The sequence below is a fragment of the Oxyura jamaicensis genome, chromosome 14, assembly GCF_011077185.1.
Source record: "Oxyura jamaicensis isolate SHBP4307 breed ruddy duck chromosome 14, BPBGC_Ojam_1.0, whole genome shotgun sequence".
Classification (NCBI taxonomy): Eukaryota; Metazoa; Chordata; class Aves; order Anseriformes; family Anatidae; genus Oxyura; species Oxyura jamaicensis.
This window is the reverse complement of record NC_048906.1, coordinates 15,077,664-15,104,809: the sequence shown is the minus strand read 5'-3', so window position 1 is coordinate 15,104,809 and position 27,146 is coordinate 15,077,664. Positions and strand designations below refer to the sequence as shown.

Below are 27,146 nucleotides of genomic sequence, written 5' to 3'. Positions count from 1 at the left end.
ACATGGCAATCATATTCAATATTTACAATTATGATTTCTTTTCTAATTTCTCTTTGTGCTGAAGTGTTAAAAATAAAAGTCTGTCAATACAGATGGTGAGGGAGACAGGAAGCCTGAGTAAAATACCTCTACCTGTTGTTGTGTTTTCATGTTTCTGCTTTATTTTCTTACAGTTTGAAGCTTATATTTGGGAAAAGCAATGTATTTGTTATATGTGGTGAAGAGTGTCATAAATCTGCTTGACTTTTTAGAACAAATGAAACAGCCTCCAACACTCACAGGAGCTGAACTTTCCTAGTGCTGCCTTCCCAGCCCCCGTTTGGGACAACTTTTTATTCTTGACTGCACAAAAGAATGAATCACGTTGTGGTGTGTGAAGTTAGAAGGTGATACAGTGTGACTTTTAACCTGTTGTACCCCAAATATGGGACACAGTGGGCTAGTGAGGGATACAAAGGGATTAGAGTAAAAATGGTGCAGATACATCAAAGAAAAGGCAAGTGTTCAAGAAAAGTTACTTTGAATCTTTTGTCAGTGGTATTGCAACAAGCAAAAACCTAGTTCTAAAGAATCTATGTGGTTGGATTTTTAGTTACGAGGTATAAAGGATGTATTTTATAGTGATTCTGTTATCTTCAGGTCTCCATTCTCTGTACAGCTCGAGTGACCGGGAGAAAGGATTGAATTAGATTGTGCCCTAGCAACACTATGAATTTTCTAGGAAGTGCATTTTATGTTTTAAAATGAGAGACCCCCAAAAGATGTGTGTTGAAGGGTTATGGAGCAGGTTATGGTATGATGCCCTTCCTCTTCAAGTGTGAAATACTGTTTCTGATGCAGGATGTGCAGCTTCTTGGGTCAGTTATGCAGTTTAAATTGATAAAATTCCACATTAATATCAGAAAGGACAGACCTTATTATTATTATTTTTAATATGAGTTTAAGTTTGTAGTCTATTTATTTTCTTAATGAGATTTATGCACATAGCATGAATTAAGTGAGGGAAACCTACAAAAACTTAAGCCGGAGTAATGAGGAGGGGGGAATACAAAAATATACTGGCAATACCTCCTGAGTTAATAAATAACAAAAGTATTTTAGTTATTGTCATACTATTGTCATACTCTTGTCATAATTCTGCATTAACTGGTAACGTTCAGATCATTTTATTTTTAGTCCCAAGACAGTCTGAAAGATGTTAATTAAATACATTGTGGAACCTTCCTGCTATATTAAGCTCTGCTGCGATATCCTTAAAGGAACAAGCAAAAACTCAAAATAACAATGCCTGATATTTTTTTTTGACTTCAGATAAATATGCAATTTTTCAAATTTCTATTTAGCAACAGTGACATCTTGTGGCTAACTAGAAAATCCTATATCTGTTTTAATATTGAGAAGTAAATAATCTAAAACCACAGAAATTTACCAAAACAGTCAAATCATAGTATGTAAGTTTCCAAAATGTTCTTTGAATAAAGACCAAAAAAAAAAGCATAGAGAGAAGTACTTGAGAGATAAACAGTACTTGAGAGAAAACATAGAGAGAAGAACCTTGCTCAGGCTTGAGCTTATTTAATCTATATGGGCTTTGTTAGAATGGGCACTGGTAACACACTTTGACAATGAATTCTGCCATTATTTATGCCTGATGTGTTTAGAAAAATCATAACAGGTTGTGGTGGGAAGGGAGTGTGCTCCTCTGTTAATTTTCATTGCACATTCCTATGTCCTTTTTCATGACAAAGAGAACTGAACTTTCTGGTTCACTGTACCTTCTATTAGTATTTTTTTTGACTTCCATTTTCTTTTCCTTAAAACAAACAAACAAAAAACCCTAGCTTTAATGTTATTTCTATTTATTACATGAGAGGTTTTGGGTCTTCTAGCTAGTTCAACCTCTTGTTATTACCATGAACCTTCTTATGGACCCTCATACTTTTACAGTGTTATTTTTGTTCTGACTGATCAGTTACAGACTGTGTCAGGTGTAATTGAGCTGTTTTAATTGTGATATACACAGCAATTACCTGAATCACTGTTCTAAGTTAATGCAGATCATTACAACTCACTCATTTATGAGTGGTTCAAATGTTCCTTTCCAATCTACATTACTTTGCACTTATAAACATTTAATTTTCACTTGCTCCCATTCATCAGATCTGTATCTCTAGCCTGTGCAACACCATGCCCAATCTCTTCCTTGTTGGAGCCTCGCATAGCTGGCCAGCTTAATTTCTGAATAATCTTTGTGCAACTAAAATAGATGCCTCTTTATTGCAAATTATAGAAAAATTCCTAATAAGATATCATATACCATTAATTGCTTTATTTCTGGCAAGGGGTCCCGACTCCCTGTAAATAAGGTTTATGACTTATTTGTGATGCTACTGAGATTTTCTCTTAATGGTTATTAGAGAGAAAATAGGAAAGTGTTTTCTGATGACATAGTCTCTTCATTAAAATACAGTGTCTTCCCCATTGCATTGCTTCCAAACTATGAACGTTAATAATGCGTTTATAGCCATTTTTGTGCAAATATTCATATGCTACTTTCATGATAGAGTTTAAAATATCTATTTGATGGATATTGTTGAGTTGGGTTTTCTTTCTCAATAAACTATCCCGTCAACCTATTTGACTTATGTGTTGAAAAATGGTGAAAGGTGGCATGATACACTAATGCTGCCCAGTATTAAATGACTGTGAAAATTACTGAGTAATAAATTCTTCCGTGTCATTAATTAAGATTAGTATTAGCAAAATGTATGTAAGGCTTAGTTGTATTGATTAACATCAGTCTCCGCAGAAGTTACAGAACTGCAAGAAGGGTGTTGAATATCATGGTTCATCTAATAGCATCAGTTCTCAGAACAGAAAACAATCAACAAAAAAAAATGAGAAACATGCACAGTCCTAACAGGTGAGTGCCTTTTGGTTCTCATTGTTGTGCATGTTTGTAGTGTCCTTAGAAAGGGTCGGCCCAAAGCAGATCAGCATCCTGTCTTATGGTGCTGTCACTGCTGTGGGTAACAAGTTGTCAGCAGGACCAGTGAGGAAGCTGTTAGTTAAGATGGGGCTTCTCTTCTCCACTCTCACATGTACTCTTTCTTCTCAATATGTGACAAAAACCTGCTGCTTGTCTTCTGTGGTGTTTTTTGCAGTGGTGTTTGTTGCTTTACTTGCTGCTGTTTGTTCTTTCCATGTAACGTTGAGTATTGTTTTTATTTGATTTTATGTTGATGGTATTTCCCAATTGTCATAAATGGATGAAATTGTTAGGGGAGCAGGAGATATTAAATTTTGTTCCTAGATAAGATTGTTTTTATGGTAGCTTGTCATATACTACAGTTACTGTGTTGCCTGTTGGTAATTAAAATTGCCACTAGGCCCCCAACTATTCCACAGGAAATACCATTGTGAAGTGTTTTTACCCCAGTAATAATGATTATAGCTGCTATTTTTGTGGTGTTTAGCACAGCTGATGTGTACTAATTTGCTACTTGAGAAATAATTTGAGAATTTCCCCCCCTTCCTAAAGAAATAAATGCCAAGTGCAGAGCTACGGATTAAAAATGCATCTCTGAGGAGTCTTGTTGCCAGGAATAAAACAAAACTTCAAACTTTATTTACTGCAGATGCATGTTAAATAGTTTTTATCTTTTCTTGCACCTCTGTGGGATAGCATAAAGTCTCTTGGTTGCTTGTGATAATAAAGGGATTGTTTTCTCCCCTTAACCAAAATGATGTGTTCCCAAAGTAATTTGCTGCAGTGCAAATTATAACTGCTCTTTTGTGTCGTGACAGGACCGTAATCGTCTTGTGTCACTGGTCACCTCTAACAGCTTTCTGGTTCTCAGTGCTGTCAAGTGGAATTAAAAAAAGAAAGAGGAATGATTTTTTTTCTTTAGCTGATGCAAAAGCTTTTGACATTTACATATTTTTTCTCTGTTCCAGGTAGGAAATATGTTGGTGATTATTGGAGATTTTTTTGTGTCATAGAATAATTTGCTATTGAATGAGACGTGAAAGCTTCTAGGCATATTAAAAAAACATTTATTGTATGCTGATTTATCTATTTCAGTTTTTGTGAGAGGTTTTAAGGTGTAGCTTTACATCTACATCTGTTATCTACATCATTAATGTAGATTAGGAAGAAAATAGAAAGGGAAAGATGTTTTAAGTGAGATAGTTAAGTAGTTAAATGCTCCTTGAATTGCCAACTGAGGCCTTCGGGGGGAGGGAAGGGTATTCTCGGTTATAATAGGTACAGGTGAAGGGCTATTTTGGTGCAATTGTTTGTGTTTTTCATCAGCATCTCCCATGTGGGTCATGATTCCAGTACACAGTCTTGTAATCTCCTGCAGTGGCAATGATTCAGCTTAAAAATCAATAGGGCATGAGGTGTTTCAAGTTCTCATTATTGTAATGTGTCAACATCACTTCAGTGACCCCAGAGCCCTATGCTGGCTGATTTGTTCCGTGATTTATTGTGCAATCTTGTAGGGCAGACTGTAATTTCACTTGGAACCAGAAACTCTACATGTATGGTTTGTGTCCTAGTGTCCAGTCATTAGGATGTCGAGAGATAATCAATACCTCTGTTTGCTACTAAGGTGGAGTGAAGCTGTCAAGCAGATAAATTATGAAGAATACAAACAAAAGAATATTGCTATGTCTCAGCAGACCAGGAAATGTTTTTATTTAAATTTAATCTCCCTATCAACTCAACAAATGTTTTTATAGCTTAGCACTGTTATAATTTATACTCCCCTATACGCCCAGAATTTTCAGATCTTAAATTTTATAGGTTTGTTGTGTTATCTGTGTCCATTTATGGTTCTGTTCATCTTCCATGCAGCTACCCAAGCTTTGTAACATCATCAACAGGAAAACAGCTTTTCTAACTGCTCAAACTGAATAAACTTGATGTGACTTTAGTGCATAACAGTTAAAGCAACGTTGCCAATTTCCCAGTCCTCTTCTATCACCCCTCCTAATTTTGATGTTTCTTTACAATGTGCTGCAAGTGATAACAGTGTAGTCTATATGAATCTGTCCTGGACAATATCATACTTATGAATATATTTAGTACATGTCTCAAATACAACTGAGGTAGTTTAGCAAAACTGTGAACTCTGGATTTTCAGTTCATTGAATTGCATGCCTCATATGCTAATCATAGCTTAATGCAACACTCTTGAAGGGTTATAAATAAAATTTCAAAAAGTGATACCCACTTCACTTTAGTTCTTCATTTTTGATTATTATTTTTTTTTTTTCTTCTCCAAAACTTTCTTGGTGTGTTTTGAGGAAACTGTTACTGTAATCATCTTACGTATTTAATAATAATAATAAATGTAGGTATAGTATAATCAGTAATTACTACAGAGCAAGAATATAGTATTCTGGAAAAGATGCTTCTTCAACTTCTTTCCAGTGCATGTTAGTAGTTCCTTGACCATTGCATGATGAAGTGCATTTGGCAGTAATCTCCTGTGCTTAATTCAAGGAATGTAAATGCCTTTAAGATAAATGAATGCACTGCTGAATGAGAGAAGTGCATATTTTCTGAGTTATTCAATGTTATATTTTGAAAGGGAGCTTGAGGTCATCACTTTCATAACTCCTTCAAGGATGACCATTCTGTTTTAGAACATAGAATCATAGAATATCCTGAGTTGGAAGGGACCCACAAGGATCATGGAGTCCAACTCCTGGCACCACACAGGTCTACCCAAAAATTCAGACCATATGACTAAGTGCGCAGTCCAAATGTTTCTTAAACTCCAACAGGCTTGGTGCCGTGACTGTCCCTGGGGAGCCTGTTTTAGTGTGCAACAACCCTCTCAGTGAAGAACCTTTTCCTGATGTTTAGCCTGAACCTCCATTGTCACAGCTTGATACCATTCCCTCGGGTCCTACCGCTGGTCACCAGAGAGAAGAGATTGGTGCTTGCCCCTCCACTCCCCCTCATGAGGAAGCTGCAGGCCGCGACGAGGTCTCCCCTCAGCCTCCTCTTCTCCAGGCTGAACAGGCCCAGTGACCTCAGTCGCTCCTCATAGGTCTTCCCCTCTAGGCCCTTCACCATCTCCATCGCCCTCCTCTGGACACTCTCCAACAGTTTCACGTCCTTTTTGTGCTGTGGTGCCCAGGACTGCACACAGTGCTCGAGGTGAGGCCGCACCAGTGCAGAGCAGAGCGGGACAATCCCTTCCCTCGACCGACTAGCAATGTCGTGCATGATGCACCCCAGGGTATGGTTGGCCCTCCTGGCTGCCAGGGCACACTGCTGGCTCATATTCAACTTGCTGTCAACCACAACCCCCAGATCCCTCTCTGCAGGGCTGCTCTCCAGCGTCTCGTCGCCCAGCCTGTACGTACAGCCAGGGTTGCCCCGTCCCAGGTGCAGGACCCGGCACTTGCTCTTGTTAAACTTCATGCGGTTGGTGATTGCCCAGCTCTCCAACCTGTCCAGATCTCTCTGCAAGGCCTTTCCACCCTCAACAGAATCAACAGCTCCTCCCAGTTTAGCATCAGATGTTAGGCTACTAGAGGTATTAGTATTAGATATGCTAGTATTAGATGTTTGGCTACTCCTTGCTGTGGGAGTCATTCGTTGCATGGCTGCCCAGGATAGACACCTTCTACCCCTACTGGAGAAGGTATAAATGGAGATTTGGTCCACACTAGTGTGTTAATTCTTGTGCTTGGGGTGTGTGGATGTGGTATTACTCCAGGAATCTCACCAACATTTAGTTTCCATAAAATCGTAATCATTCAAGGCCCGTAAGAGAAACACATACATTCATGCATCTGGACACCACTCTTCGGATTCTGTAAGAATGCTAAAGCAGGTTAGCAGATTGTCAATTAAGTGAAAATATCCAGCATCTGGAAGTACACAAAGTAGGTGGAAGCAGACCATCTGTATATTCTATGCCTTTTGAGAAAGCATTGCCTGGGAAATATTTTTCCAGTATACGTATTACAGATTTAATATTTTCCTCCTTCCTCAATACTTATTTCAGTAGAACTTTCTGCTTAACAATTCAAAGCTTACAGCTTACCTAATAAGCAACCATCAGGCAGCATCTAAATGTATGCAAGCCTTAAATTAAATAAATTGAAATTAGGCAGTTTCTAAAAGTTACTTGAAACATTAAGATCCATATTCACCACGAAACCTAACACACATATTCAGAGTTAGAAACAGAATGGGAAAAACTCGTTACTCAAATTCAAGGTCATCAATTTCCTGAGCAATGTTCATTGTTTTGTAATAGGAATTTTGCAGTTAGATAAACAAATGTTCAATGTTTTATTGGTGGTGGGTTGTTAGAAAGTTAATAAATCTCTTGAATCTATGGGTTTTGTCCTCTGTTTTCTCATCCAAGCCACCAATTTTAATTATAGTCTTGAAACTTTTTTTTCAAGTGATCTTGTAATCTGAAGGCATGCTACAACGATCTTTAACACTTAAAAATCTCCCTTGCAAAATTAATACTTGGTAGGTATTATTACTTCTACTCAGAAGGTTATTCAGTCTCACTAAGGAAAGGTTGACTTCATTACTGAACAAAGTGCATGAACAAAGAAGCATGTGTGCTTCTCAAATATTGGAAAACAAGCATGTTTGACTACAGTAGAAAACTGTACACAGCAGATGCTTCCTGAAAATCAGTGGTCCTAGATCACTCTATCAAGAGTTTTTTAATATCAAAGTGTCTTATGTCATTTACAAAGCTGATCTATTTAACGACTTTGCCAGGAAATTAAATTGTCACAGGATTGGTACAGCTGTCAAAGCTTCACATCTATGGCCTGAAATATCATAAAAAGATATGGGTCTTTTCTCCATGAAAATGTGACCTATATAACGGAATAAACTGGCATAATGCAGGGAAGGGAGACAAGGGAGAAGGTTGACTGGAGCAAACCTTTCATGCATTGCAAGCGATGAAAATCTGTGGAGCTGTTACAAGGTAGATAACCTGTGCAAATTAATTTGTCTACTGTGGCTCCTATGATGCATAATTTGCTTAACTTTTTAAGTGTCCCACATTCTGAAGGCCAGGATTTTTTTTATTATTATTATTTTTTAAAGTATTTTATGTGAGTCTCATCTATCCCTCGAAATACTCGTTTTAAAATATAAATACATGGAAAACTTGCAAGAAAGTTCTCTTCATTGTGATTATTTTTTGAAAAGCTTCACCCTCAATAGAGTTTTTAGTGTTTAAGGAAAAGACCTTTGTAGTTGGCCATTTAAGATTATTTTCCTTCTGCTGGGTGTGTTCTACCATCCCCCAGTGACTTCTAGAGCATACAAAATATCAGAGAGTTGGTTATTTTAGCTCCCTCTGAATACTTTTGGAAAGTAAAAAAAAAAAAAAAAAAAAAAAAAAAAGTTAAATTACTACACAGATTCACCTCTGTTATTTTTTTTTTTTTTTTTTTTCCACCTATTAATCAACTACCGAACAGCATACACTTTGTGGAGCTCCGTAAATGATAATTCAGAAGTTAAGCATTTCTGATCCCTAATGCTGTGGGAATGACAGGTGCTGGGGTTTTCTGTTTGTCTGGCTGGTTGTTTTTGGGGGAGTCTTTTTTAAAAACTTGTCTTTTGCCTGTATTTAACCAAGAAATATGCAAAAATGAGACTTGAGTACAGCATTACGCTTCCACCTGCTTAGAACTTGAATCAGTATTGCAACTGACCAACATCTTGGTGACACCCATTCAAATCCCTTAGGATAATAACGCCCTGTCTTGCCCTTACCTTTTCCTCTTATGGAGTTCAGTTTGCCAAGTAACCAGAGTAACATCTATCCCCTACTGAAAGTGGATAGCAATCACAGACTGATGGAGTGATGGCACGTGGAGCTCCACAGTGGATTCATCTCCACTCCAGGCAAGGAGTTGTATGTGCACTAAAACCTGGGAAACAGGGCAGAATCCCAGTTCACAGCAACTTAGTGCTATGGCATCGGTCACCTTGTGTAGGAGGGCTGGAGTGGAAATTACCTGTGCACAGCACTCTATAAAGTGCAAGTTTACTTTACCCAGTTACATAGTAGACGTAATTCTTTGCATATGCTTGCTGGGTTGCAATAGCTAAATGTAGTGAGCTGTAAACGGGTTATTCTACTAGTTATTAATTATGACTTTTATTTGTGTTCTTGAAGACTCTGGTATCATCCTGTAGGTTTGTGTTATGGGAAGACTGGAAACTCAGAAATGAATAAGGTTAAACTTGGAAGGAGAATGTTAGGAGACTGGAATGGGGAGAAGAGGAGAAAAGGTAATATTTACCTTTTTTGCTTGGCAAGAACTGTATGAAGTTTCACAAGGACAAGTCCAAGGTCCTGCACCTGGGATGACGTTAACGGAAGAGCCCAGTACAGGTTAGGATATTTGTGGCTGAGACCTGGGAGTGCTGGTAGACAAGTTGAACCTGAGTCAGTAGTGCCCCGCTGTGGCAACAAGGGTAAATTAGATCCTGGGCTGTATCTGCAGGGGCATTACTAGTGTAGAGAGAGAGACAGCTCTACTCGGCGCTTGTCAGGTTGCACCTGGAGGAGTAAGTCCAGTTCTGGTCCCCACAATCCAAAAAAAAAGATGATCAGTGAGCTGTTGAACCTGCCTTTCCTATGAGGAAGGACTGAAGGAATTAGGTCTTTTCTCTCTGCAGAAGAGAAGGCTCAGGGGAGACCTTGTCACAGTATTTCAGTGCATACAGTGTTGCTACAAAAGGGGATGGAGGCTCTCTGTTCACAGAGAACCCAAGTCAAGGGGCAATGGGTGCAAGCTGCTCCAAGGGAGGTTTCATCTTAATATAAGGAATGTTTTTTACAGTGAGAACCAATCACTGGAACAACCTCCCCAGGGACATGGTAGGGTCTCCGTCACTGGCTGTTCTGTAAAGGACGCTAGGTAATCTTACCTGGGCTCCCTTTTCCCATCAAAGGTTGTACCTGGTGGTCTTTAAAGGCCCCTTCCAACCTGGGCTGTTTTATGATTCTGTGATTATGGTTTGTGAAGAAGAATTTTAAGAGACAACATGGCAATGAGGAGAATGCTTGACTGGGAAAGAAGGCATGCAGGACCCTAGTGCAGGGGAAGTGGGAAGACTGGAAAACTGAAAAGGGAGAAGAAAAAGGTGGACCGAGGGGAAATGATACTGCAGAAAGAGCCTCTGTCACAGCACAGAGCATGCAGTGCAGGGGAATCCTGACAAGGCCAGGCATTAGAAAGAACAGAGAGTATGGATGTCCCCCACCTAATGGAACTAATGCAAGCAGCAGTTGCCACAGGAAGACAATTGCCTGACACTGTTGGGTTACTTCTGTCGCTTCTTAGCTTGGCTTCCAAGAGCACAGACAGTTGATAGATTGCCAAGTTTGGTAGCAATGTAAATGCAAGTAATGAAATGACTGAAGACAGGTGTACGCAGACAGTCCTGCAATTCTTACTGATTTATTTTTTGTCTGGTTGATTTACTTCTGAATTATAACCACTGCATAGCAGAAAACATAGGAAAAGGAAACATTTTTTTCATCACTGTTTGTTCAGTCATTTTCATTGTATGTATGCTGCCGTTATACTTGGCATCCTGTTAAATGTTTCTGATGCAAGAAGTACAATTGTTTCATGTTCTTTTGCAAAGCAGCCTTCATCTGAATTTGATGAGTACATTCAAATAAAAGGTACTGGAGAATTCACCAAAATTATGGACAATTTCATAGGTTTAATGTGATTTCTTTTATTTGGAAATTGCACTGAGCTAGGGTTAGATTTTGAGCTGTAGGTGTTTCCACTGAGTTATGGAAGGCATCTAGTCAGACCATCTTCTGCTAGGGTTTTGGCACACCTTGCTGTGGTTCCATGAGGAAAATAGTCATGTATTGGTACTGTTGCCAGTGAGTTGTCTGAACATAGCATGAAGGAGCTCCCTATGGAGGGAAAAAAAAAAAAAAAAAAAAAAAAAAAAGTATTTTAAACTGTGAAGCTCACTGTAATTTCAACCGAATATATTGTTTTTACTCTTAAATACCTGCCAAGTCCTGCCCCCACAGGCAGTTGCAGCATCACCTGTGCCCTCTGTAGTCACCTTCCAGGGTGTTGTGAAGCTCAGTGTTTTCAAAGCACTTTGAAAAGTGCTCTCTTAAAAGGATATTATGTGTGTGTAAAATACTGCTGTTCCTGCTGAACGTTGGACAAACTATAAACCTTTGTGGCTGCAGAAAATTACTGAGTGCTGCTTAAACTGTTCAAGTGCTGCTTTACCAAATCAAAGATACTGTGCTCAAGCACTATAAAGAAGAGAACTCCCACAGTGAGAGACAGCTTGCTACAATGGCATTCAATTCAAGGTCATGCATAACGTCAGTCATGGGAGGGAAAAAAGCCAAATTAAGCATTTTTAGCAGTGAAAATCTATTGAGAAATAACATTAAGGGTGTGAAGATACTGGAAAGGAAAACAGTAAAATCCATGTAGCAGAACAGTTGTGTAAGCAATGTTATAGAAATGGGCATCAATATACTGTCATTTACATCTTGTGTACCACTAACTGAAAGCAGTTGCCTTGCATGATCTTGTTTTTGCATGGTTTTTGCAGCATCTCATCTTTGTTATTACAGCTCTTATCTGGACACTACCTAGACTGGGGAAAAAAAGTGTAAATTATATACTTGTATTTTGCATAAATTAGATATAAATTGTGTACTGAATGGGAAGGTTATTGGCAGTCATAGTGCTGATATGGCAATGGGAGGTATTTGATATTTTTCTTGGGTGACCAATGTTCAGAATTCTTGAGAAAGTTTGCATGTATGAAATTTTTTGAGTAAGACTCACCAGCCTTTATACCAAAATATTCTATGTATATGGTAATTTTATTTCTCCTGTATTGATTCTGGTTTTGGACAATTGATACAACTGAAAATTGTAAATGGTATTTCTGTTGTCTATTACAGAGGAAATGTTTGTGTCTGAAAAAAAAATATATATTGTCATTTCCCATTGGATACTGAAGGAAATATGGAAGGCTTTCAACTTTAATGTATTTTTATATGATACTAAATAATAAATATTTGGAGTGATCTTCAGCACAATTTTGATCAAGGGATATGCATAATAAAATCTTACGGAAAGAATTGTTTATGCTTTGTTTAGTACAGTAATCGTGTTCTGTGACAGTGGAATCTGGAAGCACTACACAGCTTAGCAGAGGGACATATGTCTCAGGGTGGGAATAGAAATTTTCCTCTTTGACAGATTTTCTTGAAAACTAGCTTCACACTGGCAGCCAGATTTTCCTAGAGAAGAGAACGCCAGAATGTTACAGTCGGGGCTCCTGCTTGTTTGGAGCACTTTGGTGAGCTGGCAGAAGACCAGCACGTTGCCTGGAGCATGTTGTATGTGCGCATCTCCTGCCCAGCAGTGAACCACACCATAGTGCTGCAGGACCAGAACATGCATGGACAGTAACGTGAAGTTCAGGGGCTTCAAATCATGACCATGTACTCAGTGTAAGCACAAATTTAGCCTTAAGGTTCACCTTTGTAACATTACAGTGGTATTGCTGCTCTGTTCTGATCTGTCTTGTTTGCTGGCCAGATACCTACAGCAAATGTAGAGCTGTCCCTGGGATAAGAAGCAGAGAATTTCATTTCTTCTTGTTCTATCCTAATTCCAGGTTAGTTGGTCTTTTTAGTCATATTGACTAAGCTCTTAATTAACCTTTCCTGCTCCTGAATTTTTTAATTCTCACTCAAGTACTTAACATCAGAAGTACCACCTCCTTTTTTCTCTTCCATGCAATGTTCCCATCACCTCCTGGAGCTAATAGAATTAAATTTTAATAATGACATTCAATTTCCAATTGTGGAACCTTTAAACATCACCTGCATGAAGGTGATGCATGAAGGAATAGTTTTTGTGGTGAGGTTTGAATTTGGCACATTTCCAACAAAATTCACAGGATTAGAAATCCCTTGCATTTTAAGAAGTGTTTAACATCCCCAGGAGTCACATGCTGCTTTCATTGAAAGTTTTCAGTCTGAGATGTCCATATGTTTGTTTTTCCAGAGTTCTCACAGTGTCAATTCGACATCTCAGATCAGAAGCTGGGCAATACCCAATACTAAGAGAAAGCCTGACTGGGAAAGCAGGCACAAATATTATAAATTACATGGTTACACATTGAAGGCATTTGTAATGCTGCTGAACAAAGATTTCAGTCCTTGAACCTCTTGCAAGAAGTATCGTAGTATATGATGATATATATGAAGTGTTAGCTGGAAACAGTGGTCTGCTGAGAGGATTCAGGGATGCAATTTGGGAAAAACAAGAACCAGTACAACTACAGTGGAATGGCTCCATTGTTTATATCATTTCCTCTCGAGCACCAGGTATGTGAGTTGTCTTTTCAATGAAAAGACAGGCAATTTTGTTTCAAAACAAATCAAATATAGCATTCAGGTGCTTAAATATTTGACATGGTATTTACCTTTCTCCCTCAGCAGGTACTTACTGTTCTTTTGGCACTATGCTGATGAAAGTGTGATACTTTTAAAATGCTATGGTAAGCAGGAATCTCTTTGTGTGTATACATAAAACTGTTATTGAAGTATCATTTATGATTCACTTGTTTGAAATGCAGAAACATATGGCTAATTAGAGGAAGGGACTAAATAGATACAAACAAAAACATGTCATTTTGGCCAGAACTCACATAAGAGAAAAGATAAAGGCAAAAAAGAGCTAATATGTTTTCCTGGTATTTATATTGATAGGATTCACATTTATAAACAACTATTGAAAGACTGTTTTATTTCAGGGGATGTATAAATTAATAGCTGTGGTAATAAATTTGTGAAGCATGCATCTCACCAGCCAGGTCCTGTCTAAACAGTTGTATCTTCTTTTCTAAGAAAAAAAAAAAAAGTCAAAACAAAACCAACCAACCAAAAATAATAACAGCAACAAAAACCCATTTCAGAGGCCTAAAAGTAAAATTAGAAAAAAAATATTTTTGATTAAAGAAAAATGAAGCGTCTTTGGCATTTTTTTTCGACATAGGTAGAAGTTTCACATTTCATGAAGGTGAATTTTATAGCAAAAAAGCCTGCAACTAACTTTATCGCTTCATCTACTTTTGTTTTAGTAGGTCTTTACGGTGAAACTCAGATAACTTCATTTACATACATATTTTCTAAAAGTTCTCTATTTTCCCCTTAAAAAGTAGAAAATAAAGACCTATTTTCTCAGTCTCTAGAAATGTGAAGGCATTGTTACTGTCCTCCTCTCTACTGCTCTCCCCTAAAGCTTTCAACTTTCTATTTAATAAGACACAGGACATCCTTCATAAATTCTGTATCATCAGTGTAATGTGGCTTTGATGATATATTACATGTTAAGTCAGCATTGGCATGAAAGGACAGCATGAAGCTCAGGAGAGATTTTATTTTCCATTTTTGCTTCAAGTGTGCAAAGTTTAATTATATTGAGCAACTGAGAAATGCATTTGGCCATCTAAAAACTTGCCATTCACTCAGGATCTCCAGGGTACTTGAAAGATTCTTCTTATGTTAATGAATTGACAAAATTATTTGTTAACTCAGAGTGATACTATGCAGAGTCATCTGCAAAATCAATACATTACACTAAAAGTTGGAGCTTTTAACTATATAGTTGTAAGCATTTCTGGTGTGGGAGATTAAAGAAAGTATTCAAACGATTTAGCATGAATAAGCCTCAAAATAATTTAACTCGTCCTGGTTCCTCACTGCTTTCCAGGCAGGTTCTCACCACTGTCCCTCCACATGAGTGTTAAGAGAGTGAAGAAGTAAGTCAGGCTTCCCAGCCAGGCCACAGATGCCCATCTGATGTGGGCTCCATCTGCTTTAGGCAAGTGGCTCTTCTCTGTTCCCTTCAGGCTTAGCAGGGATTTTTGCAGGCACAGTGCCTGTACGAGGGATTTGCCACATCTGCACAGTGAGACACTAACAATTCGTTTGGCTGGAATGTTTTTTTATTATTATTATTTTATTTTTAATTATTTTTATTTTTTTCTTTTCATTCTCCTTCTTTGACACTTTTTCAGAGTGCAAAAACTCCCTCTCTGTTATTGTTTGTTGTCATCTCTAGCTCTAAATCAAACACAGTGAGTAATTAGTAATGCTTCATGTTTTGGGTGACTCATATGTGTGCTAGACATAGTGAGAATGGATCTTCCTTTGCCTGTAAATCTTAACAGATGCAGAATATTTGATCAGAAGACCAGTAGTGGCCCAAAGAAGACAAATGTTAGTTCTTCTGTTGTAGCCCTCCTCGAATCATGTCACTTTGGAACAGATGTCCTGGATGCCATATGACCCAGTTCTACACCTCTTGTTAAAATATCTGTAGGGTTTCTGAGCTGATAGCTTGAATCCCACTGCCATGAGCTGGGCTGCCCTCTGGACAGGGCAGTTCTGCAGCTGGTGACTTCTCTTCCCTCTCCCCCTTCCACCAGGGATTAGAGCTCAGTGTCCTCCTCCCTTCTGCTGAAAAGCCAATTATTTTGGCACACCCCTCTCTATCCTCAGATTCACCTCTGCAGTGAGCAAACAGTGAACTGCTGAGGAAAACAAAAGAGCCACCTCTGTAAGACTACACATAGTAACTGGGTATTGTAATCCTGCTCATGTGATGCTGAAACTGTAGGACTTTAACTGTATAACTCACAACTAACAGCAGATACGTTATTTTTTAAGTACCTTTCATTTTCCCCAGTGTTTTTTATGTAGACATTGTCCTTCTGGTGGCTGTCTACCTTTAGAGCTATATAAATTTATGCTGTCACTGCTTTCCCTTGCATGGAATAATGAGGAGCTCAACAGCAATAATAACCCTGGATGCAAAATGTAATGCAGACACCTCCAGCCTCCTTTTTGACAAGGCCAACTTCTATGGGTTTATATATATATACGTATATATAAAATCCTTTCTAAATACATACATTATCCTATATTTTATATATTATCCTTTATTTTATAATGTATGTATTATTCTCTCAAAGCTTTCTCACATTTGCATTGTTCATGTCTAAAATAACTCGTGCTCTCTCTTCTTGCCCACCTTGATATTTCTATGCTTTTTATCTCTTTTCTTGGTAGTCTGGATTTATTTCCATACTCCTTCCACACGTACGAATTCCATCTCTCTTTTTTCCTTTCTTGTGTGTTAGTTCTTCAGGTTGCTATCTTTTTGCAGTGTAGTGCAGAAGAATCAAATTGCCAGACTTTGTACTTTTTGAAGCAGGGGAGTTTGAACATGTGAAAGCCCCCCAAAGAAAGGCAGATCAGTAGTTCTGGCATTCTTCAAAATTGCTCTTTCATTTGAAATGAATAGAGAAACTATGGGTGGGCAAACTGAAACCTGTAGTGTCTGTGTAAGAATAATGAGGCTCTGAATGGAGGCAAGAAGTATATCAGTAATGAATAGATGTGGCTAAGGCAGACATGTCCACTTACAGTAAAAAAATGTGCTTTAAGTATAGTTCTTATCAGTATCTTATGTTTGATAATCATGCTAAAATTCACGTGCATCCAGGGGATTCTGAAAAACCTCAGAGGTATGGGCAGCTGCTGTCTGAATGTGAAGATCCAGCAAGCACCTCCTTGGCAGGGTGAGATGTGCTGAACCTGTGTGTGCCAGCTGAAGTTTGGAAGTTCAGCCTTTGCCCTAGTACCCATTTATTGCCTCATGTTTGGTTCTTGTGACCAGATTCTCAAGTGTTCCTTTTGTTTTTCTACTAGAAGCAAGCAATGCTTGATTGAGTGTGAGTAGCCTGATGGCATTGCTGAAAGAGTTTTCAGTAGAAGGTGCATGCATATGGGGTACATGGCATTAAAATGGGCGACACTGAAAGCTCACAAAAGATGTATATGAATATATTAATCAGTTACGTATAGCAAAGTATACTTAAATCTTGTTTTTCCAGTCTCTGCAGTGTATATAATGTGGTTATTTCTCCTAGAATCTTAGGAAAGCTATCACATACCAAATGGTATAAATGCAATGCGATGCATTCTTCACACTAATTGGTGAAGCGTGCTCTTTCTTAACGGTAGATAATTATTTTTAACACAAGGTATTCCTAACACAGAAAGCCAGGTTTGCCAAGCCGTGGTGTTTCTTCCTCAAGAATCACAAGTAGTAATATTCTGGGGGCTTTATAATAGCAATAGCACTTCCCAAACCAAACCTTATGGCTGTTAATAGCTATGACTTTTCCTTACAGTGTTTCTCTTCCCACAAACCCTTTTCTCTAAAGGCAATTAGTTAACCAAGTAGATGTTAACACCTAATAACGATCAGTTTGTCAGGGATTATTGTGCAGTGATGCCATATTCTCCTAATAATTAGATGAATCCATGTTAACTGTGATAGTGTCAAAGGCCCTTTTTGGAGGATCAAGCAGGCTACCCTTAAACTGAAGAGCGGCTTTGCAAGAGAGAAGTAAATAGTGGAGGCAAGTACAAAATGTTTATCATTGTGTTGTTTTCAGAAATGTTCAAGATTCTAGAGGTTTATAAATTTGAGTTAGCTGCCTGTATGGAAATAAACCAGTCATTTTAATTCAAGAAAAATTGGGTCCTTACTTGTCATTTGTCATACGCTTTCCAAGAATAACATTTCTTATGCAGGCACACACACACAGACACGCAAACAAATACATACACATCGATGTCATGGCTATATTTGAGTCAAAAAGACTCCACTGGACATCCTTATGGTTTTTTCTGTTTGTTTGTTTTCTTTTTGCTGGTTTATGATGCATATTTGAAAAGACATGTGATCGCTATAGTCACCAAAGCTTCAGAACTGAAACTGTCATATCCATACCAATCTTTCTTTTCAGAAATAAAAACTACTTTATGGTAAATTAGCTAAATTAATTTCCATTTCCAGCAAAATGGATTGCATTGGTCTGCATACTGCATTCAAGCAATGATCTAGGCAGTTTGAATCCATGGCAAGGTTCATGTCTGCTTGCACCTGCTTATAAACCAGGCTTTTGCCTGTAAAATAAGCAGTTTATTCTTTTTCTGTAGAACTGTACACTACAAAGTGAAAAAGGTCAAGTCTCTCACTGTGGCACATGTGGTCCACGATTTAAGGGAAACTGCAATTAAGGAGAGGGGAAAAATGCAGGGGCTGCAGGGAAGCCAGCAGAAGGTCCAGTAACATTCTGTCTGTTATGTGGGTGTGAAGCAAGTAAAAGGATGGTGGCTGTTAATAAAACATCTGGATAAACAAAAGCAGAAGAGAAGTATGGCTTCTAAGAGCAGCCCCCACATGATTTATTCCAGTGTGTGCATTTGAGTATTGTGCATCTTCTACAGAGAGATTATAATACCTCTGTGACTGGTAATTTTCCCTCTGCAATCATAGCTAGTTTGAAGAAAAAAAAAAAAGTCATAGGATAGGAACCAAAGTAAAATCATAAATATTTCAAGCAGATTAACTAATACAAACAAGGTTTTTTTCTTCCTACTTCCCACCCCCCCTTTTTTTTTTCTGTGTTGACTCTTAGTGAAGAAATGCTGTCTCAGCTAATTTTAATAGCAAGAAATATTTTCTTCTTACTCATTTTTTTTTAATATATCCAAAATTAAACCATATTGTAGCAAGATGCAATAAAGAAAGAGGAAATCTTCAATTGTAGATGATGTCTGTTGCTGTTTGTTCATTCTTACAGATGTAAGCATTTTTCTCATCAGAAGTAAAACTGAAGTGTCAAACACCTGGCCAACATTTGCAGTGAGGCATTGGGGGAACTTGAGGCGTTGTGTGAAGCAGCCTCACTAACGGCTGTAATAATCATCTGATTTATATTTTTTTCTTGCTACTTCCAAAACAGGAGCTGTTACAGTGCTACTTGTTAGAAGAATGCTTGCAGACCAGTAAGCTGATCAGTATGGCTGCTTTTTAAACTACATTGGAAAGAATCAGTTTATTTACTAAATCAAGGTTATTATACAGATATATCTAAAAATCTAAGCGTAGATTTTTAGAACTTACAGGCTAGTAGGTTTGATTCATTTTGTGATTGAAAAAGCCTTTTTCATGAAACTATTTATTTGTATGGATTAGTTCTTGCTGTGTATGCAGCTAGAGACAGAGATAGGACCAAACATTGTTTTAAAAAGAAACAGATTATGAAGAACATGAGCTGTGATCATGGAAGACTTAGAAATCACTATAATTTAAAAAGAAAAAAGCAGGCAGAAACAAAAATTCTCTAAAGCAGTAAAAAGTGAAGACCTAGCTTTTTTTGTTTGTTTTAATTAAAGGTAAATCAGGAATAGGGGTTATAAATATAGGCACTGCAGAAGCTCAACAGCCATATTTCAATAATGTTTTAGCATGTTTTTAGACATCTTTGGTGAATATTTAATTTAAATTAAAAGGCAGTGTCTCTTTTATTCCTTGTTTGTGATGATGAATCATGGCTTTTAAGGTTTCATACTAACAGAAAACTTGATTGAGTATGAAATAGATTGGTCCAATGTTTTTCATTCACTCCACCAAAACCTATGTTGTAAATACTGAAGTTTTTACTTGACAATAATGTAAGTTTTTGAGTTTTCTATTTTGTAAGAAATGTCATGCTATTTATAGCCTATATTTAGGTGGAATATAGGGAATTTGTTTAAGCATCTGAGCTGCACACACATATAAAACAAACAATACAAAGCCCACAAATGAAATGAAGTGTTTTTTCAACAAAATCTCATTGTTCATAACTAGGTTACATATTTGTGAGAATTGAAACATCTTGTTTTGGAAATTCTCTCTCAAATTTCTAATTTTACTGAAGTCGGAGAACTTATTTATATCAGAGGACTAGTGATATATGGTTCCTTTCTTTAATAATTTAGGGTAATAATTTCCTTTGTAGTACTGCATTATTGTTATCATTTCTTCAGGTAGTTATCACAATTCCTGCATGCACACATACAAAAAAGATATTTCTCATTCTAAACAAAAGTGGTTAAAGAAATACTGTTTGTTGTTCAAGTGTATCTTTTCAGAATAAACAGATATTGTCTAACTACATGGTCTGCCTCATTCTCTGATGATGATGATAAACAGGTGAAAAGTGCTGAATGAAAATCACATAGATCTCAGTCAATCTAAGTAAATGTGTGAAAATGAAAACAGATCATACCAGAACTATAAAGTGTTAATAGTAATTCAAAGAGATGTTGAAAGAACTTGTGCTGTAAAAGAGAAATATACCTGTTACTCGCTGTAAGCTGCATTTTCAGAGTGGCTCAAAATTTAACAGGCTCTCTTTTAGATTAACCTACAGAGAGAGAGCAGGTGCATTTAAATACTTCTGTGTTGTAGAATTTATTATATGATAACTGCCATTGTGTATTTTATTTTAAAAAATAAAATTAGTAGAGGATTATTTTTTTTTTTTTTAATTACCGAATTATAGAATTCATTTAGTTTCTGATTCTCATATATTGCTTGGTTCTGAGTACACTACAAATGTCAGCCTTCTAAACAAGCGATTCTGCAGTAACTGCATATCGTAGTCTCATCACATCCCATTGAAATGTGCTCGTGGAAGCCATGTCCTTTGAAAAGTACAAAATGAATAAACAAACAGGAAAATGATTGCATCCTGGTTAGATGGGTAAGACTGTAATTTAATGTGCTGAATTTAAATTCTTTTGGGGTTCCATTCAGTGTTAATACTAATGCATCATAAAATCTAAGACTTTTAGACTGTTTTTAGCAGTATTTGCCATCATATAAGTATGAAGTTGAGTGGAGATTTTATTATAAATGGAAAGTCATTTTAACATAACGTTGCAGTTGAGTTGTTGCCACTGGATAAATTTATGCAAGAACTGTTGAAGATAAATTTACAATGAAATTCATCCTTTCAGCAGAAAACTACTGAAAGAGATATGGGGTTGCTTGCATTACTTGTGAAATATAAGATGGGAAAAAGTTGTCATATTAATATTTTAACAAGATTAATCCCTACGTGCTCCCCACTGATTTTTTGGGATCCTGGCATATGGCAATGCTCATGTGGGGAAGCAGATCAGGGTAGCTACTTGCTGTGTGGTAGGAGAGTTTCCTTTGCAAGTGTCCAGCATTTTCCACTGTATTGGGTGAGACTCCCTTATTGATTGTTTTGCTGAATTCTTTTCATCCATGTGGCCAGTGGTCCTGCAGGGCCACTTAATCAGATGCCTAATACATTTTTGCTGATTATTTTAAACTACATATGAAACCTGGTTTTTGTCAAAATGTTTCCTATAGCACAGTATTGTTTTTGTGTGCTGTCAGTGCCTGTCTTACTGATTTCTGTCACCGTGAACTGGATTCAAAGTGTGCCTTATTGTACTTGTCTCCAGCACCCTATTTGAAAGATTTCCTCTGGATTCTTTTGTTTTAAAAAACATTAACTATCATTTTACATCGTGACTTCCTCATTGTAAATGTGACATCTTTCCCTTCTTTTTTTCAATCTGATATTAAGTTTAAGAAGTGGTAATTTTAGGGGAAAAAAGAGTGTAAACACATGTTGAACTGATGACAGTATGATAAAGATGGCTTTCCTCTGTTTTTTTGTTCGATGATATTGACTCAAGGACTTATTTCAAGGCACATATATGCAAAAGAAATGCAGTGCTGACCTGCTGCAAAATTAAAAGTGATTTCCCTAAATGCCCAACCCATAGCAGTTTAGATTTAGAATAAACTGGTCAAGAAAAAATAAAAATAAAAAACAGTTCAGTTAAAAATTATTTTCATTCTATTTGTTTGATTAGGGAGACTTAGGTGGGGTTAGTGTGGGCTTAGGGTAGTGATTAGGGTTAGGGTTCCAAGAGAGAGAAAGCGCAGGGTCCTGTTGTGAGTGGGGTTGCATAAAGGCTGCCCAAGGAAGTTCAGGTCTACCAAAAGGCAATGTAGTGGTCAATGTTGTGTGCAATGTAGCTGTTGTAAAACAGGACCTAGCTTGTATGAAACTGTATGAGTAAATTTGTGGCCAAATCCTGGTCATGTTCTCTTTAACAACAGGTGAGTTAGAATTTCATGTTAGAATTTTCACCTCGGTGGAAGCAGGTTTTGATTATGATGCTGATTATTAGCATCACCTTTTCTTGGCTCAGGTGCTGTAGCCTGTTGTATCACATTGGCAGAGGATTTTTTTTTTTTTTTTTCTGTAAACTCTTTAGTTAGTCGCAAATTTCTTTTAAATATTAACTTCTGTTTCCAGCAAGGTATTAATAGCAAAGCTTATCTTTTTGTGCTTCTTAATTTTCAATACCTTAGTCTTTTTGTGGCTCTGGCTATATAAGCATAATAATACACTCCTGAAAACCCCTTCTAGATATTACTTTCCCATTCATGTTTTTTCATATGAAAGCTTTCACTGTAGTACTTGATAATACAAAGAAGAAAAGAATACTGTATTTTTCAAAATATGTTTTGTCTGTATCTTGTGTCAGGTCATAGAATATTTGCCGTTAGGGAAAACAAAAAAAAACAAAACACAACAAAATGTCTAACATGAATTTACAGAAACTAGGTTAAATAATGACTACCTGTCCCAGTTTAAATTGTGTCCCAGATTTGAACATCACATTATCTAGTCAAATAATATAAATTAACGGGGAGACTGTTTCACCGTTGATTTTCAGTTTCCCATGAGGTGATACCTTATTAAATGAATTTGATCTCCTAGAGTTTCATGCATTTGTCTTTGTTTCTAGAATTATTTCTTTTTGTTTCCAGTGGCAAAAATACAGTAGAAATGCCGATTTGCTTAGGAAGCATACAATTTTTCCAAATAATTTTGAATAATTCCAAATATTTTAATGTTCATGGTTGTATATTATAGCTTAGTAAGTAAAATTGGAACGGTTGCTTTCTGGGTCACCATTTCAAAAATGCCTGCATGCAGAAGTACCTTGTATTTTCTTCAAATTATCATCACTGTTATTCTCAGATAAAGGCCAGGATAAAAATGGGCCAAGGAGCTGTGCTGAGTCTGGCTGGGATGTAGTTATCTTTCCCTGCAGCAGCCCATCCAGTGCTGTGCTCTGCACGGGTAGCTCGAGCAGCACTGGTATCACAGCAGTGTTGTGTCTGCTGCTGAGCAGTGCTGGCACCGCATCAGGACTCCCTCCAAGCCCCCAAAAGCCAACAGGCTGGGGGTGGGCGAGTGATGGGGAGGGGACATCCCCATGGCAGCTGACCTAAACTAACCAAAGGGATATTCCATGCCATGTGGGGTCACACGCAGCAATAAAAGTGGAAAAAGGAAGAAGAGGGGAGGGGTGGGCTCTCGTTGTGAAAACTTCTGTCCTCTTCCCGAATACTGGCTACGTGTGTTGAGGCCCTGCTTCAAGGACGTGGTCAAGCATCCCTCATTTGTGGGAAGTAGAGAGGAATTTCTTTCCTCTGCCCTTCCACATGGCCTTTACTTGTTTTGTTTTGTTATTCCCTTTCCCCCTCCCTTTTCCCCTTTCTATTTTTTCCCTTTAGTTGATTTGTTTAATTAATAATAATAGTTCCTTAATATTTTTTTTTTCCACTTAATTAAGTTATCCTTATCTCAACCCGTGAGTTGTTCTTTCTTTTATTTCTTCCCCTCCTCGTCTGAGGAGGGGGAGTGAGAGAGCGGTTGTGGTGTTCAGCTGCCTAGCACGGTAAAACCACCACAAGAGCCAAGCTGCCCTCTTACCCTTCAGTTTAATTTACCAAATTCAGCTGTGGGAATGTAGTGGGTTCATGTGGCAAGGTTCTGGTAGCGGGGGCCATAGGGGTGGCTTCTGCAAGAAGAATCCAGAAGCTGCCCCATGCTAGATAAGGGCCTTGTTGCTGACCAGAGCCGAGCCAATAAACGATGTTGTTTCTGCCCCTGTGAGAGCATGTTTAAGAAAGGAAGAAAAAAAAAAAAAACTGTGGGATACAGCAGCTGGGAGAGTGAGAGGAGTGAGAAACAGCCTTGCATACACTAGGGCCAGTGAAGAAGGAAGGGGAGAGGTGCTCCAGGTGCCAGAGCTAAAGCTCCTGCGTGGCCTGTGGAGAGGCCCCTGGTGGAGCAGGCTGTCCCCCTGCAGCCCATGGGGTAGCACAGTGGAGCTGCAGCCCATGGAGGAGACCACGGTGGACTTCCCTTTGAGGAGGGGGAGTGAGAGAGCAGTTGTGGTGGAGCTCGGCTACCCACTCGAGTAAAACCTCCCCAGGGAAGCATTGTCAGTGTAGTGTGTACCTGTTCTATCAATCTCCAGGACTCTCATAAGCTTACTTTAATGTATTTCCAAATTAAAGCACCTCTGCTCTGGAAAAACATGACATCAATTTTAGTCATTTTCTGTATGTCAAGTATAATGCATTTTGTTAAGAGAACCTTAACACATTTTTATTTTAATGACACACGTTGACAGAAATTTCTCAGAAATATATTTAAGGCTAAGGTCACAAAGGTATTCAGTATCATTATGTTGTTGAACCAATTTGTAAAGTACTTTGTTCTATTTTGATAAACTTAAAGCAATAGTAATATAGGTAGCTGGGAATGAGGACAAAGGGGAGAAGTAAGGTGGGGAAAGGGAGAAGGAAACAGGAGCAGAGGAGCCTTATGAGAAAGTCGTCTTGTTTTCTGCCTGAACAAGCAGCAAGGTGAAGAGATCCGATTTTACAGTTCTCCGAGCTGTAAAAGCTTCTGAGGGCAGAGGTGGCTTTAGAAGAGTTGAGGCAGTACAGTGGGTGCTGTGTGGTATCTCCAAAAAGTAGAGTGGCAATACTCCCTCAATATCAGTCTTGTATTACAGTCACCTTACACCGCATGACCAGTATTCAGGTGACGTACATCTTCGTATTTTCCAGGCAGCTCTGTAACTAGGTGCTTAGTACGCACAGAGACTTAAGCTTCCACTAGAGATACATTTCAATGTATTTCATGTACTAGTGACAGTAATAGAGTTGTATCACAGTTCAAATGTCATGATGTTAAAAATTAATTGTAATTACATTATTATATTACAGATCTTGAGCAACAATCCAGTAGCCCTTTGTGTTCAGAAGATGTACACGAATTGACGCAGTGTTTTGGAACAAACTAATATAGTTGGAATTCTGTAACTGTAATAGAAAAATGGTTTGAGTTCAGTGAGCAAAAAGATGGCTTTTCCAGCAGCTTTTTCTTGCTATTTATAATTACATATTTCCTGTAGTAAAGGAAAATGATATAGTGTTGTAGCAAGTCATAATGGTATTAGGAAAAATACTTCATTTAAAGATGGTATTTCATACCAAATATAACTGACATGCAAACCTGATATAAATAAGAATCACAGAAAAACTGTGTGTTTGCTAAGGAAGGGAATGCTACTTGTAAAACAGGGATTTCTGTTATTTCAGTTTCCACTGAAAATACTAATTCTGGTTCATTTTACTGCAGACAGCCTAGTATGAGGTAATCTGCACTGACAGCAGTGAGAATCATTCCACTACACAGTAATTAAATAAAAGACAAGATGGTAGAATCAAAGGAAGGCATTGAGGCGACACTGACCTACTTTACTGAATCAGAGGAATAGATACAGAAAAATTGCTTTAAGATCCAGGAGCTAACCTTTTAAGTGCTGAAAATAACAGATCTTTTACAGGGCGCTGAATCTCAAGCTTGTGAAATTAGTAGAGTAGACATAAAGAATTTATGAGTCGCTATTAAAACAACCTTACACATCATTTAATTTTGATATATTTAAAAAATGGGGTGTTCTCAGAAGTCTGCATGTGTTGGGGAATTTTTATTGTATGCCTTGAGGTGAATTAGATACACAGTTGTGCTTAAATATAAGAGATTGAAAGAGCAATGCATTGGAGAGAGTCCTACTGCATAAGCAGTTTGACCAGGAGGCCACAAAGGTGCAGGATGAGTCAATTCCTTACATCCAGTAACACTAGCAGGGACCCCGGGAGTGTCAGTCCCCCACTGGGTTCATCGCCCAGCACTGGCTCTGCTGCCTCAGTGTGCTCCCAGAGCACTGGCATTCCTTGATCCCTTCAGGACACTGCTGTGGCCTTTCTTATCTCATCTGCAAGAGGAACTTCGCTCTCTGACACGGAGTCATTCTGCCTCTGGCATTCCTGCCAGTGGCCAGCTTTACGTGTTCTGCTATCAGGCTTTTCGCTCTCCGTTCTGGGTCACTCCTTGGTCACAAATTGCCAGTGCTGTTTTTATTTTATTCTTTTTTCCACTCATCCTGGGGAGGACCTTTTTAGATGCCTTCAACATGGATTCATTGCAGTGAAGCTGCCTAATTGTTCATGCCTTAAAGATGCAGATTTCTTCAGAGAGCCAATGGAGGACGTGCACCACAGGAATCTCGTTGCCTTCCTCCAGCCACACAGCTCTGTTGTGCTGAAGAAACATTTGAACTCCTGAAGCACTGGTAGATACATGTCCTGGTTTCGAATAGGATAGAGTTAATTGTCCTCCTAGCAGCTGGTAGGGTGCTTTGTTTTGGAATTAGGAGGAGAATTGTGTTGATACCACGCTGATGTTTTAGTTGTTGGAGAGCAGTGCTTACACCAAGCCAAGGACTTTTCAGCTCCTCGCTGTGTCCTGCCAGCGGGCAGGCTGGGGGTGCAGCAGGAGCTGGGAGGGGACAGACCCAGGACAGCTGACCCCACCTGGCCAAAGGGGTATTCCGTACCATCTGGGGTCATGCTGAACAATTAATGTGGGGGGGCTGGGGTGGGGGGACCGGCTGCTGGGGGATAGGCTGGGCATCGGTCAGGGGGTGGTGAGCAATTGCATTGTGCATCACTTGTTTGTATGCAATGATTCACGAGAGTGGCCTTGCAGAGAGTGGGGGCACGAGAGTGGGGGCATCAGCCAGCTCCCTCCGCACTCATGGAGGAATCCCATCAGGGTTCCTGGACTTCTCTCTCTGTTTTCTCAAGGCTTGCCCGACCCCATGGATGGGATTTCTGTGGCAAGGTTGAGGTAGCGGGCTGGGGGGAGGCAGAGGTGGGCTCTGTGAGAAGAGACCGGGGGCTGCCTCTTCTCACGGCAAGCCCCCATCAGCTGCCTGGGCCTC

The 27,146-nt window shown here is 38.5% G+C and overlaps 1 protein-coding gene across 14 annotated transcripts in view; it reads left to right on the top strand.

Annotated features, from left to right (window-relative positions):
* The window catches only part of RBFOX1 (RNA binding fox-1 homolog 1), an 814,571-nt gene that overhangs the window by 170,480 nt on the left and 616,945 nt on the right, over positions 1-27,146 (top strand). Inside the window, exon 2 of one of the 14 annotated variants that reach the window (XM_035339118.1) lies at positions 24,072-24,078. The exons of 12 other annotated variants lie outside the window; for them this stretch is intronic. In XM_035339118.1, coding sequence (XP_035195009.1) covers positions 24,072-24,078 — 7 coding nt within the window. Of the gene's footprint in view, positions 1-9,271; positions 9,308-24,071; positions 24,079-27,146 lie in introns of those variants that run through there. One more of the 14 variants, XM_035339116.1, reaches the window with a different exon arrangement.